The sequence below is a fragment of the Grus americana genome, chromosome 20 (genome assembly GCF_028858705.1).
Source record: "Grus americana isolate bGruAme1 chromosome 20, bGruAme1.mat, whole genome shotgun sequence".
NCBI lineage: Eukaryota > Metazoa > Chordata > Aves > Gruiformes > Gruidae > Grus > Grus americana.
In genome coordinates this window covers 10,680,076-10,693,241 of record NC_072871.1, presented here as the reverse complement: position 1 = coordinate 10,693,241, position 13,166 = coordinate 10,680,076, and the positions used below count along the sequence as shown (strand labels likewise).

The window sequence follows — 13,166 nt, the reverse complement described above, 5'->3', positions numbered from 1 at the left end:
GGTGTTCTGGCTCTTCCTCTTTTTCCAGCTAACATGGGAAATCTGGAGAAGGCATGATGAGTGTAGAATAACTTTGCCTTTAGTCATTTTTCTCCCATATTGCGGTGTAGCTCATAAACCGTTAAGCACGTGTCTGAAAACACTTGTGCTTTTTATTAGTGATGAACAAAACTCGGTGCTCTGGGGGGGGTGAGTCATAAGTGATTCCTGGGAGTGTTCCCTGCTGCTCCTGGGGTGTGCAGATTAATAACACGGTAATGTGACAGCTCTTGTCAGGAGCGTCTTTATTTGAATAAAGCTGTCTTCGCTAGTTCTGTAAAGTACAGGGGCTGTTGTTGAACTTCATCTTTCATCATAAATGCTTAAAGAGATTCTGATGTTTAAAGTTACACGGATAAGCAAGGAATAGGGTGGTTTTCCTCTAGGTGCTTACCCGCTGCTTTACCCAGTACTGCTTTTGGGGAAGGGAACAGTGGGGGTTCAGTGTAGCAGGAATGCCACTTCCTGGACAAAAGTTACTACTGAATTTCAAACACAGAGGGGAGGGTGAAAAATGGCTTTTCTGATGATCTGAGGAGAGGCTTTGGCACAGTTGTTGGGTTCCTTTTCCAATAGCAGAAGAAAATTAATTTGTCAGTGGAGCTGGTTGCCATGGGAATGCAGGACAATAGAGGAGGAGCCGGTGGAGTCTCATTACCAAATCCCGTTACTGAATTCCAGTCCTGGCCTTTGCCCTCCACCAAATGCTCCCGTGCAGGTTTACCTGCCCAGTGTTCATCCCGAAGGAAGGGTGAGTCCGAGGGGCCGAGCAACTGGTCACCCTTCAAACGCAGAAACCTCACAAACGCTCAGCCTCGCTGCAGATGAATTGCGTTGGGAAGCCAGCTCCTCTGTGGGAAGCGAGCTACGCTGGCTCCTGCTAGATTTAGAGCACTGTTGACACTGAAACATTTCCTCCATAAATAACAGTGAGAGGTAATGATGATCCTATGGAACTAATAGAAGGAAATACTGATACCTCTCCTCCAAAGGGCTCATAAATTTGCAGCCATGACACTACCGATTGCCTTCACAGGCTATGTATACTGTCAGATGTATTTTTTCCTTTGTGATTGTACTTCAGATATATGCTCCACTTCACTAAGCAGTTGTTGGCAAGAGCACCGGCATACGGTCCATCAGCAGGAATACGACTCTGCTGGGACCAGAGCAAGCTCGGGCTAGTTTACATAAACTCTTCCTCTCTACCCGTAGTTTCAAAAGGATGCTATAACTGAGCATTTAACGGAAATAAAACTATAGTTAGAGACCTGCTAGTATGTACACAGCCAAACAAATGTCTTGAAACCTGCTGAAAGCTTGCCTGGAAATTCGTTTTAATAATGAGAGAAGCACCGGATTATTCTGGTATTAATCTTTAACCTCTGCAGTGCAAGCCCAGCTTAGTTTCAGGAGAATTAAACCGAGAGGTTGGCTTCTCCCTGCTCCGAGTACTGCGGGAAGTAACGCACGGAGCGTAAGTGGTAACTGGTGGGGATTGTTCATGTCGTAGCCCTTTTCCTTTAAGCTATTCTTGGCCTTAGATCCTTCCAAAGCCGATGCGTGAGAGGGAATGGCCTGTGCTGCCAATTCCGGGGCAGGAGCAGCCGGGTGGGAGCCTCACACGAGCTATCGCGTCCCTGTCTGGGGTCAGGCACTTAAAAAAGGAATGAAAGAATTGCCAGGATTCTCTGCTGTGGAAAAGACAGCTTATCTGCTTCCTAAGTTACAGCTGGATCTGATGGCAGATGACTCAGACACTTAAGGAGAGACTTTTGAATAGGGAAATCTACCTTTTTCTCCCTTTTAGATCACAAACAAGCTGGTACTTAAAAGGCTGCTGTTTTGCTATTGATGTACTGGTGTGATTCACGTAAAAGCTATTTATTTACATCAGAGACGTTCATCAAAAGAAGATGTGACAAGTACAGCATGAATGATTCGTTCTCATCTCTCTGCACTGCTTTCCTGTTAATCAAGAAACAGTCAGATGCATCCAGCTGGGCTCCGCTTCCTTATCGCCTTCCGTGTCATCTTCCTCCCCCAAGCCTGTTCAGCCCGGCTCCCGGCGTCCCAGCTCCGCAGCACGCTCTCGCCGACTATCGATGATCCTGCTGGGCGGTGGAAGTCATGATGCTTGGTTTTCCATGAAGGAGAAGGGGCTGCAGCTATGCTCAGCTCCCTGTGCAGGGTGTATTTTTCCTGGGGGGGAGAGGATGGAGGAACAGGCCTTCGACCCTTGGACTTTATTCCAAGATTGCAGATTCTAAACTCCAGGGCCGTGCTTCCTCCGTTAGGAATATTTGGTGTTTGAAATCTTCTTCCAGAGCAAGGTCTTGAGGTTGTTCAGCACAAGGGAGTGGTGGACTTCCATCTGGCTGGCCAGGCCACTGAGGGTCATGCAAGTTCGGAGCTGTTTCTGCAGCTCTTCTTTCAGCTCCAGCGGTGCTCCGTACAGCAGGTAGTCCTGCAGCAACCCGCAGACCTTTGCCAGGTTGGGCTGCACCACGTCGCTTTTGCACTGCTTCATGAGTTTGTCGCACGTCGCCATACAGTCCTTCCCGTAGGTGCAGTCCACGTTCTGCTCACAGTGACGTCCCTTGAGGAAACCTCTGATTGTCATCTCCGTTGCCACCTTCCTCAGGTTGACCATTTTGAAGTCGTACTTGTCATTGTAGCCCACGTTCTTAAAGCTGGTCTCGCAGATGTAGAAGTTCCCGTAGGTCCCGTGGAATATCTCCTCCACGAACTCCAGAAGGCCGATGGCGATCTTTGCCCGCCGGGGCCACGCTGGTGCAAACCACTGGTGGATGATTTGGTGGATGACTGAAGGCAGCAGCGACTGGAGGAAGGGGGGGACGTCCACTCCGTAGAGGGAGGTGTGGGGGATCTTCTCAGTGACGTAGAGGTCCCCGCAGTGCCCCAGCAGCTTGGAAGTGTGCTCTTTCTCATGCAAGGAGAGCATGAGAAGAAACTCATTGAGCTGAAGTAGCGCCCAGATGGATTTGGCCTCCGCTAAAGACACTTTCCCATCCCGGTTCACATCCGCCATGGCGATGATCCGGCTCACCAAGGCTGCAAGAGAAGGCTGATCTCCCAGGTTGGACTGCAAACAGAACAAGATGCGGCATCAGACCCTCGCAGCTCTCTGCGTTCGGGCTTCGTATCGTGAGACTGGACTGGGGAAGCAAAGAACTGAGTTTGGGAGAGGAGGAAACAGCCACCGTGCTCGAGCAAATTCGGTGCCGTACCATAGTAGATGGTAAGCAGTCCTGCCTGGCGCCCAGCAGCTGATGGAGCATGGGCCAGAGGAGCTCTCATTTCAGGGGAAGGAAAGACATGTCTAGCCTCTCTGAATCACAAGTGGCATCCCAGGCCCGCAAGATCCCCAGGGGACCCTCCGCACTGACCTTTAGGAAGTTCAGGAGCATTTCTTTGAACTCATCCATTGATGTCCCTCGTGTCGGTTTGTCAAAGAGGACCACGTCCCTCCTGGGCACAGAGTCGGGGTGGCTGTCTGCCTTCAAGGCTTCTTCGATGCCACATTTGATGATCACCTCCCTCTCCCTCCAGAGCCCACTGTAAACCTACAGCAAAGGAGGGGGGACAGGAGGAAAGCAACAGCAAGTGCAGGGAACCGGTTTCTGGTTCGGTTCGGGTACCAGGGCTGGGGTGAGGAGCAGACATGCGGGTGGGTGGAGGAGAACATTTCCCAGGTTTGACGCTTACCCCCATCCCCAGCCGTGCGGTGGTTTCCCGGCGGGGCAGAGACCTACCTGCTGGGTGGGAGAGGAGGAGAGGCAGTGCTGGAAGAGGAGGCTGCGCTCCTCACACAGGTCTTTGCATGTGGAGCCAGAAATTATTCCCTTCTTGTACTGGTCACACTGGGGAGGGGAAGGCAGAGAGAGAGGAGCTCAGCGGGGGCAGCTCCATTTGCCTGAAGAAGTCCGACAGATCCGGGCTCAGTCCCACAGCTTGTGGTCTGGGGCACCCCAAGCACATGAGGTGGGGGCATGCAAACCCCCCCGGCCTCCCGTGCTGCCGCCAGCCCCGCGTCCGTCACCTGCCGTGCCCAAACTCCTCATCCCCGCTCCTGCAGCAGGACTGGGGCCGGCACTTTGGTTTTTCAATTTACCACGTGTACCTTACAGCATTATCAGTGTCATCGCGTTCCCGGTGAGCCTGTTCCCTCTGAATTCACGCGAGTGTCTCATACAAGAGAAAAACACCCCTTAAAACAGGCACATCTGATTGCAAAGCCACACCAGCTCTTTGGAGGCAAGAATGGTATCTCCACTTGCCAACAATCTCCTTCTTTCCTGGGATTCTGAGGTTCTCGAGCACAGAGGGGCTGCTCGGGGTCACCACCCCAGCATCACTTTGGCCTTGGATTTGGCAGCCCGGGAGGTGCCACCAGCCAGAGGGTACCCCAGCCGTGCCGGCACGGTGCGCAGGTGGCTTTGGGCGATGTCTGAATCTTGGCAGCCGTTTCAGCCCGTGCAGGCTGTCTGGGAGGGAAGGGAGCGCCTTGTGCTCGGACCTTCATCAGGGAGATGCAGTGCCAGTTACTCAGAGTGCTTCCAGCACCCCCAAACTCCCCACTCTCTGTCTTCCAAAGAAATCCCAGCCCAAAATCTTTTCTGCTCAAAGATTTCTGCTGTCCCTAGAGCAAGGACTTTAACGGGGGAGACACAGGGGGAGGAGTGTGTAGGCATACCTGGGGCTGAGCCCCGGCCGAACAGGCAGCAGCTGTGGGCAGAGCTCCTGGGTGCAGGCAGGGCCCGTGGGGACCGCTCGGTGTCTGGGGCAAGGTGACCCCTGTGCCGCTGGAGGGACCGCAGGGGATTTGCTCCTGGGTGCTCCTGCTGCGAGTCCAGGGGGTTAGGGGAGCTTCCAGGGCTGGAGGAGAGGGCAGCGTGGAGCTGGGCGAGGATGAGGATGCACGGGCTCAGGCTGCTCAGCAGCGCCTGCTGTGCAATGGGCTGGCTCCGGCCCAGGCGGTGGTGGGGACAGGGACAGACGGTGGCTCTGATCCGCAAGCTGGGCAGCTTGGTCGGGAGCTGGAAGCATCCCCGGGCAGGAGAGGCGGCAGCTCTGCAGCTTCACAGCGAGGGCACAACACCCTCAGGGCTGGAAACAGGAGCTGCAGAAATTCACTGCGTCTTTTCCCTCTTTCTTTTTTTTTTTTTCCCCAACATGGATGGGAATTAACCCTCGGACCTGCTCACAGGGGACACGGCCAGACACGGCGTCTTAAACCCCGAGCTCAGAGCAGGAATTAGTGCCTGAAACCCCGTGGTCAGAGTCATGCAGAAAATCAAATTAAACGATCGTCGCTGTTGTTATGGCAATTCCTGCCTCCCTTCTCTGCTGAAGGATTGATGAACGAGGCGTTTTCAAGCCAGAGCCTGGTGTCCCACTCCTCGCGTGGGCTGGGCGGGCGACCTGCCCCCCTGCCATGGGGTACACACAGCAGTCCTGGGGGAGCCCCGCTTGGCTGCCAGTCCTGGGGATGCTGTGGGGAGCAGGCTGCACCCCACTGCAAATACCAGGCAGGGGCAAAATGCACCAAGCCAAGCTCCCACGAAGGCTCTGCTCTTTGTGCAGGCTGGTGCTTTCTTTAGGGCATGCCAGCAGTTACACAGAGGTACCCACGGACTGGCTGCTCCCCCTTTTTTCTCTGCCACTGCAGAGCTCGGGGGGGGGGGCTGGCACGATGCTCTCCCTGCCCGCATATCCTGCTCACTGCCCTGACTTCATCTCCACAGACATTAATCTGCCCGTGTCTGCCTGGCCTGCCCTGGCCTGCTTCCCTCCGACATCTCATTAAATTGTTTCGCCGTCGCCCTGGCAGGATAAGGTCACCTCTCCCTCTCTGAGCTCTGCGTGATGCCGGGGACGGTGCTGGGGAAGCAGCTGCTGGGAGGGCTCCTTGGCTCAGCTCTTGTGCAGGATGCTGCCCCGGTGCTGCCTGCCCAGCTGCAAAGCACCGTGCAGGGGCTGGAAATGGGGGTCCCGCAGCCCCGCTCACCCCGGCACCCCAAACCGGGACCAGCGCGGCCGTGGGGGCTGCTGGCCGCCACTCACGATTATCATCCGGCAGACGTGGCCGCGGCAGAGCTCGGAGTAGGACGAGTAATGCATGTACGCCACCCAGCTGCCCACGAAGATGCCCAGCCACACCACCAGCAGGTATTTCACTTTGATGCCCGGGAGGCGACTCTGGAAGGAAAAGAAAACGCTGGTGAAGGCCAGGGCTCTGCACAGGTCAGCGGTGGCTGGACAAGGACGACTTCTTCTATACAAACCAACCCTAGCATTGGTGAAAACTTCAGCCTTTTTTATATATATATTCACCAATCTATTATGCAACTCCTGCTGCAAGTAGGTCACTTAAAATTCCCTAAAAGCAGGGAAAAAGCTCGGGGCTGCAAAGAGCTGGATGCCATGCGTCCCCGTGCCCGGGAGCCGTGGCTGCATATGCCCGCTCTCCTGCCAGCGTGAGGGCAGAGCCTGCTGCCCTCTGCAACCCCGGGGTTCGCTGCCAGGACTGCAAGAGGCTCTGCTCCTGCCGGGGGGGACCCTTCTCGGCAGACCCCCCCCCTTGCAAAGCCCCACGGGCACAGGAGGCTGCCACTGCCAGCTCCCGCGTGGGAGCAGGCGAGTAACGAACCTGGAAGCGCATGGATAATACTCCGTGCAAACATCTCAGAGGCTCGCAGCGTGATTTTCTTTTCCTGGCTGCATTTCTTCCCCTCTCCCCCTGTAACAGCAGCGTTGCTGCCATCTGGCCTCCCCTCAATATAGGTTGTTTACCTGACCCATATAACATGGCGCAGATCCCTGGCAGTTCCTAAGGGCAGGGAATTCATCCTTATGTCAAACGCCCCATTCCCTCCGGTTTCTATAGATAATTCCTGCTTCACGCCAGGCCAAGAGAGCTTTTGGCCAGCGGCCACCTCCAAACCCTCCTCTCTCCTTGCACTGCATCAGCCAGTGAGACCGTGACCTGCTGCCGGGATAGGGCTGGATCCGAGCGGATGCGGCACCGTTACAACCTGCCAGGGATCCTCGCTTGGGTCTTGTAGCCCCAAACGGCTCCCACCTCCAAAACATCTCCCTCCCTGGCCCCTTGCTGAGGGCTTAAGGGCTCTGCCCTGCGGCAGTACCCAGAGGCGGTGGAACCTCCTGCCCTCCTGCTGCAGCCAGCGCCTCGGCTCACCCCGGCTCCAACGAACGAGCTTCGCAGAACTTGGCAAGCAAGGGTGCAAGCAGGCAGCTCTGCCTCGAGATCACAACATCTTGCACGTTAATTCGAAATGCTGACGTTTGGAGAGGGCCACGATGCCCCGTTTGCCTGTCCAGCAATGGCACTGCTAATTAACGCCTGTTAAAGAGAGCCTGACCACGGCGAGGACTTGGTAAAGACAAAGGATGTGTGGCTGCTCCTGTCAGCTGAAAACCAGCTCAGGTCCCTAAGTCAGACATACTGCGACGCGTGATCTCCTCCCCAGCACAGCAGCCCCCCCAAAACTGCGGGAGAGGTACGTGACCCACGAGGCCCCCTGCCTTCAGCAAAGGGGTCCCTTCCATGGACCTCCCAGCTAGAGACATGTTTTGGCGTGGCAAAGCCCTGGAATGGCCAAAATGTCCTTTTTAGCTTATTCAGACCTATGATCCATCATGTTCCCGGGGCAGAAGGGGGGTCAGGACTGCGACCTGAGCACAGCACGGGGACCACTGGCTTCATCGTCCCTCTAAATGATGGAAAGAAACGTGGAGATGGGGGGTTCATTACTACGAGAGGTTCCACTGTTAATATTTTGGATTCATAGCTGGTGCTAAGGTTCCACTAGAAGCTCAGCCTCAAGGCACGGGGCCTTCCTTGCTGGGGGGGGTGGGGGTTTCCCTGCCCACTGCCCCGCCTTGGCCATCAGCCTGCACCAAAGGGTGTGAGTTGCTGTTTAGTTTTAGGGCAACTCTGGGGGACCTGGAAGTGACTTTGAGCCGGAGCTGACTTCAAAGGCAAAATGGACGCAGCATCACAAAATCCTGCGCCATCCCCGCTGCTCCCCTGCCGCACCCTGGGAACACGGAGGGGGTTGTTTCATGGCGGGGCCCGACGGTGGGGACCGTGCCAGGGCTGGCGTGCTCCCAGGGGTGGCTTGGCGTGGCTGTCGCCCCCTTCCCATGGGGTATCTGCACAGGTTATCCCAGCACAAGGGCTACCCCAGCTCCCACCCACCCTCACGCTGCCAGACCCAGTCCCCAGCCCCTGCCCACCAACATGGCCCCACGCAACCGCTCCTCAGGCCTTTTGTCTCGGAAGAAGGCAGCCTGTGGGGGTGGCTCAGCACCCAAAGGCCCATCTCCTCTGGGAGCAGAGCCACAGCACCCATCGGGCTCTCGGCTGTCCTGGGGACCCACAGAGCCACCCCTCTAAAGGCTCCCCTCGGCCGTGCAGCCCTTCCCGCACCCGGTGAGCCCAGGGCTTTGCGCCAGCTCTGCACCCACCTCCTGCCAGCATCCTCTGCCCACCAGACACCCCCTCCCGTGTCCCCCCTTCTCCCCTCCAGCAGCATAACCCCTCCGGTCCAGGACCTTCACCAGAGTCAGGGTTTCTCATCCCACGGCTGCAGAGAAAACACCCAAGCCAGCATCCCCGGCCCCATCACCACCGGGACCCCGGAGCACTGAGACAGGTCCCCAACCCCCACGGCAGCTCAGGGATGGGGGGGGGGGGAAGAAAGAAAAGAAAGAGAGGGAAGGAGTCATCCCTGCCCTGCACTGCAGCATCGGCTTCTTCATTCACCGATGCGGGCTGACGGATGGGCTGCCCTGGTGCTTCACGGCCGGCGCGGTTCCCCCAGCACAGCACCGCGGCACGGGTTATGCAACCGCCTGCGGCTCCCGGTGCCGGTCCGGGTCCCCCCGGTGCCGGTCCAGGGTCCCCCCGGTGCCGGTTCCCGGCCCCCTAGCTCCTTCCACCGGCCGACCGCGGCGGAGCGTCCCTTTGTGCACGGCCGGTGCCGGGATGCGGAGACCGGCATCACCGACCCTCCCACACCCCCCCCCGCCCCGGCGCATCCCCCCGGCCCCCGGTACCTGCAGGCCCTTGGAGAGGGGGCAGAACAGCACCAGATGCACCAGCCGCCGGATCCTCCGCATGCTGCGGGCGCCCCGCGGCCGCGGGCCTCAGGCTCCGGGGGGCATGGCCGGGGTGGCCGCGGCCCCCGCCTCGCCGCCGGGGGCCGGGGGGGGGCCGAGCCGCGCCGCCCGCTCACACCGCCGCAGCGCGCCCGGCCCGGCCCGGCGGGGCTCAGCTCGGCTCCGCCCGGCTCGGCGCGGGGCGGCGCACGCAGCTCCGCCGCAGCTCGGGGAGGCGGGGGGCTGCCGCCCGGCACGGCTCGGATCGGCTTGGCACGGCTCGGCTCGGCTCGGCACGGCAAGGCACGGCTCGGCTCGGCTCCGCACGGCACGGCTTGGCACGGCACGGCTCGGCTCGGCTCGGCACGGCACGGCACGGCTCGGCACGGCTCGGCACGGCACGGCATGGTTCGACACGGCCCCGCCACATCAGCCCCGAGCCCACCGGCCCTGGAGTCCCGCGCGAGTCGCAAATCCAAGCCCGGGGCTCTCCATCTGGGGATCCCACCCGGGTGACACCCCCAGGCTCACCCACCGCCCGGGGGTCCCACGCCATCCCCAGGGCCGGTCCATGACCCTGGCGGAGGGGGGTCCCTGGAGATGCTGATCCCCCTGGAGATGCTGATCCCATCCCTGAGCACTCACAGCAGCTCGGGTTTTCTTTACAGCTCCTTCGGGTGGCAGCCTGGAAGAGCCCCCCCGGTTTGCAGCAGGTAACCTGCGAGCACGGCCCGGGGGGTGCATCCCCCCCCAGGGCTGAGACCGGCCATGGCCTCCTCGCTGTCTCCCTTCTCCATCTTAACCCCGAGCAGCGGCAGCAGCAGCTGTCCTCCCTGTTTGCACTGCGCCTGGGCAGGGAAACCTCAAGGCAAGACAGGGGCTGCTTTGTGTCAGGCAGCGAGCAGGCAGGCCAGGGACAGCCTCTCACCCAGGGGGGCTGCAGTACACACAGGCAAGCTAGCGCAAGGGGAGAGACAAAAACGGGATGGAAAATGGTCTGGCAGTGTCAGTCACGAGGCCGTTGTTAAGATAATTCCTCCTCTCTATTACTAATTCTTCAGGTTATCTATTTGTCCCCTTTTCATGGTTCAAATGGCTTCCTTCCATTTGAATCTGGCTCCAAATGACCTTTGAGAACAAGCTGATCGCTTCATACCCAGTGGTTCCTACTCGGTCAAGCACCGGGTGCCCAGGGACCAACTAGCAAAAGCCTTTGCTGGCCTAATCTAAAGTGGTGATAAATAATGAGCATCACAACAAACCCGAACCAAAACACCCCAAATCCTGCAGCTTCTTCGCTGCCTTCTTTTAACATCGAGGAGATCTCTGCTGCTGTCACGCTGTGCAAAGCCAGCGCGGCGCCGTGACCTCTGCGCTCGCCTCCGAACGAGCAGACATTGCCCACGGCGTTGCTTCAGTAACGGGGCCGGGTTAACGTCGCCTCGTCTGCCCGCAGCTCTTGTTCATGCAGGTTTTTACATCCTGCTGAAGCCAGGATGGTTCTCTGGAGCTTACACAGCTTATTTTTAGTTTTAATTAGCCCAGTAAAAGAAAGAGCCTCTGTGATTTTATTTTTTTCTTTTTTATGGTGGGGTTGGTAATATGGAAAACAGTGGGGACAGGAAGATGCATTGCTGGGTGCCCGGCAGCTGAGCCAGCTGTGAGGATGAGGAGGGTCCCGGCGCTGCGACACGCTGCTTTCCTTCGCAGCTACAGGGAAATAGCTCTTCTACTCAAGCACCAATAAATACCTTACTTCCCTCCCAGCCTGAAGATGGTTATTTTCACACTTGCCTGAGCCTTCCTCAGCAGGATTTGTCTCCCACCACCCTGGGTGCCATCTCAGGAGGCTGAGCAGCAGCCGGCAGCTTTCCTGCCCTGCCCGCCCCGGGCCCCTCACCTCCACCCCAACTCCTGCCTGCTGAGACTCAACAGGATTAAGCACAGAGATGCCTTTTGGTATTTGTCCTGCCAGGGCAGCTGCCTGCAGTGAAGTCCCCTCTGTGACCATGGCACGAAGTCACTCCCGCTGCCTGGGCTCAGCAGCATCCTGCGCTGCCCGCAAGCGCTCCCCGGCTCAACTTCCTGCTGCAGCTCCCTGTGCCCTGAGCCCTGATTTTGGGGGCTGAGCACGGTGCATGCAGGCAGAATGAATCCCTTGTCAGAGACGGGAAACGCCACGCCTGAGCCAAAGCTGAGAGAGGCTTGAAATGCCACGGATCTCTGCTGCGGGGCTCTGCAACGTTCAGGGGTGGATTGTCCGGACAATCTAATTAGGAATGAGCAGGCCTTCCCAAGCTGTAATACGCCAAGTAATTAAGTGATTAGTATTGATCGTTGGAATGCCTAATGAGCAGTTATCACTGAATGATTAATTAATCCAATCAAAAGAGTAATAAAAATTCTGCAGGTGTGATTATATCTTATATTCAATGCACAAGGGCAGCAGGATCTCTCCCCACGGTGCCTGTCATCCCAGGCACGCGGAGGACCTGGCACTGGAGATGCCCGTTTGGCCGCCCCGCTCCCACAGCCTGGGTTGCCCCTGTGCAAGGGGTCTCTCCCCTCCCTAAAAATCCCCTGGCACTGCCAGGCTGGGCATCCAGAGCTGCTCTGTGCGGCATGAGATGGGGAAGTTGGTCCCCCAGGAGCTGTCAGCATCCAGAAAATGCCGAAAACAGTTGATGCTGATCTCCTCCCTGGGAATCTTCCCTTCGGTCCCTTGATTAAGTCACTTCAGTTTCTCCCAGGTCACTCAGCCCATGAAAGCCCTGCTAATCTCCGCTAAACCCGCGGCATGCGGCACGCTCGCCTCTGATCGCTTCCCAGCCATGTGGTGGCTCTGTGGGCACATCCCCAAGAGCACTGTGCCCTCAGGACACCGGAGCCCTCAGGGCACCCACAGCCCTGTAACGGTCATTTGCTGGCCCATAGTATTTACCCTTATTACATGTTAATGTTATTCAGTACTGAATAAATTATCTTGCCAGCTAGTGCTAACAGCAAAGTACAGAGCAGCCCTGACTTGTGAGCAAGGACCTCCACCCACCCGTCCCTTCGTCCCCTCCAGAGCACCCTTTGCTGCCCGCCTTCCTCTGGGTGGGATGTCAGCGGCGGGTGACAGCCAGGGACAGCATGGCCCGATGTCATCACCCATGGCACCCAGAGCCGCTGCTTGGCAGGGGGGTGCAGGACCCAGAACTGAAAGAGGGGCACGTGCTCACCTCCTGCCCACGCTCTCCCCTCTCCAAGCAGTGCTGTCAGGATCAGCCCCGTGGCCACCAACCAGAGGGATCTCTGCCCCGGGGGCTGTGCTGGTGCCTGACGTTCCCAGGCGCTGCCGCAGCTCAGGAGATGATGATGGATCTGGGCTCTGATGCTCTTTCCTGTGCATCCTTTAAGGACGTGGGGCTCATCGCCCGCGCTTCCTGCATGGTGTCCACAGCTGGCCCCACACAACGTCGTCGGTCAGCTGCCTCTGCCTGCCTGACGGGTCCTGATGGGGCTGAGCACGGGGTTATAATTAGAAATGCTAATCAGCTCTTGTGTTTCTGGCTTGACAGCCCTGCCACCCCCAGCACAATCTTCCCTTCAATCTGTCCTGTGCTCGCCCCCTCCACTTCCTTTCCAAATCCCTGCTACTTGTAATTAAGCACTACAGAATTAGGGGGGATCGAAAGCCGGGGCTGCTGGGGCTCCTTGCATGCTTTGGGCCAGGCGTGCAGTTCCCGCAGAGCTCCTGGCTGGCTGGGGATGGTTTGGGGGTCTCACCCTCCATTCACCAGCAGCCCCCTGGGCTGACGACCCCCCAGGACACCCCTGCCCCTCACCGAGAGCCCTGGCACTGAACGGTGGGGCAGAAGCTGGGCAGCCCAAGGGCTCCGCTGCAGGCAGCACCAGGGTTAAAGGCAAAGGGTGGTAGCTGTGGCCAGAGCCGTGGGGCTCTGCCAGCCCTGCGGCTCTGGAAGGGGAGCCGCTCT

General features: G+C 58.1%; 1 protein-coding gene across 2 annotated transcripts; it reads right to left on the bottom strand.

The window, feature by feature from the left end:
- Window positions 1–269: 269 nt before the first annotated feature.
- On the bottom strand, window positions 270–9,410 carry DIPK1B (divergent protein kinase domain 1B). Of its 2 annotated transcripts, XM_054849178.1 has the most exons (5): window positions 9,145–9,407; window positions 6,127–6,261; window positions 3,816–3,923; window positions 3,450–3,626; window positions 270–3,145 (listed from the first exon to the last, which is right to left on the bottom strand). In XM_054849178.1, exons 1-5 carry the CDS (start codon window positions 9,205–9,207, stop codon window positions 2,333–2,335), a joined length of 1,296 nt encoding a protein of 431 aa, XP_054705153.1. In that variant the 5' UTR covers window positions 9,208–9,407; the 3' UTR covers window positions 270–2,332. The 2 variants fall into 2 exon arrangements, with proteins under 2 accessions (XP_054705153.1, XP_054705154.1); XM_054849179.1 differs by lacking the exon at window positions 6,127–6,261 and having other exon boundaries at window positions 9,145–9,410.
- Between the last annotated feature and the right edge of the window lie 3,756 nt (window positions 9,411–13,166).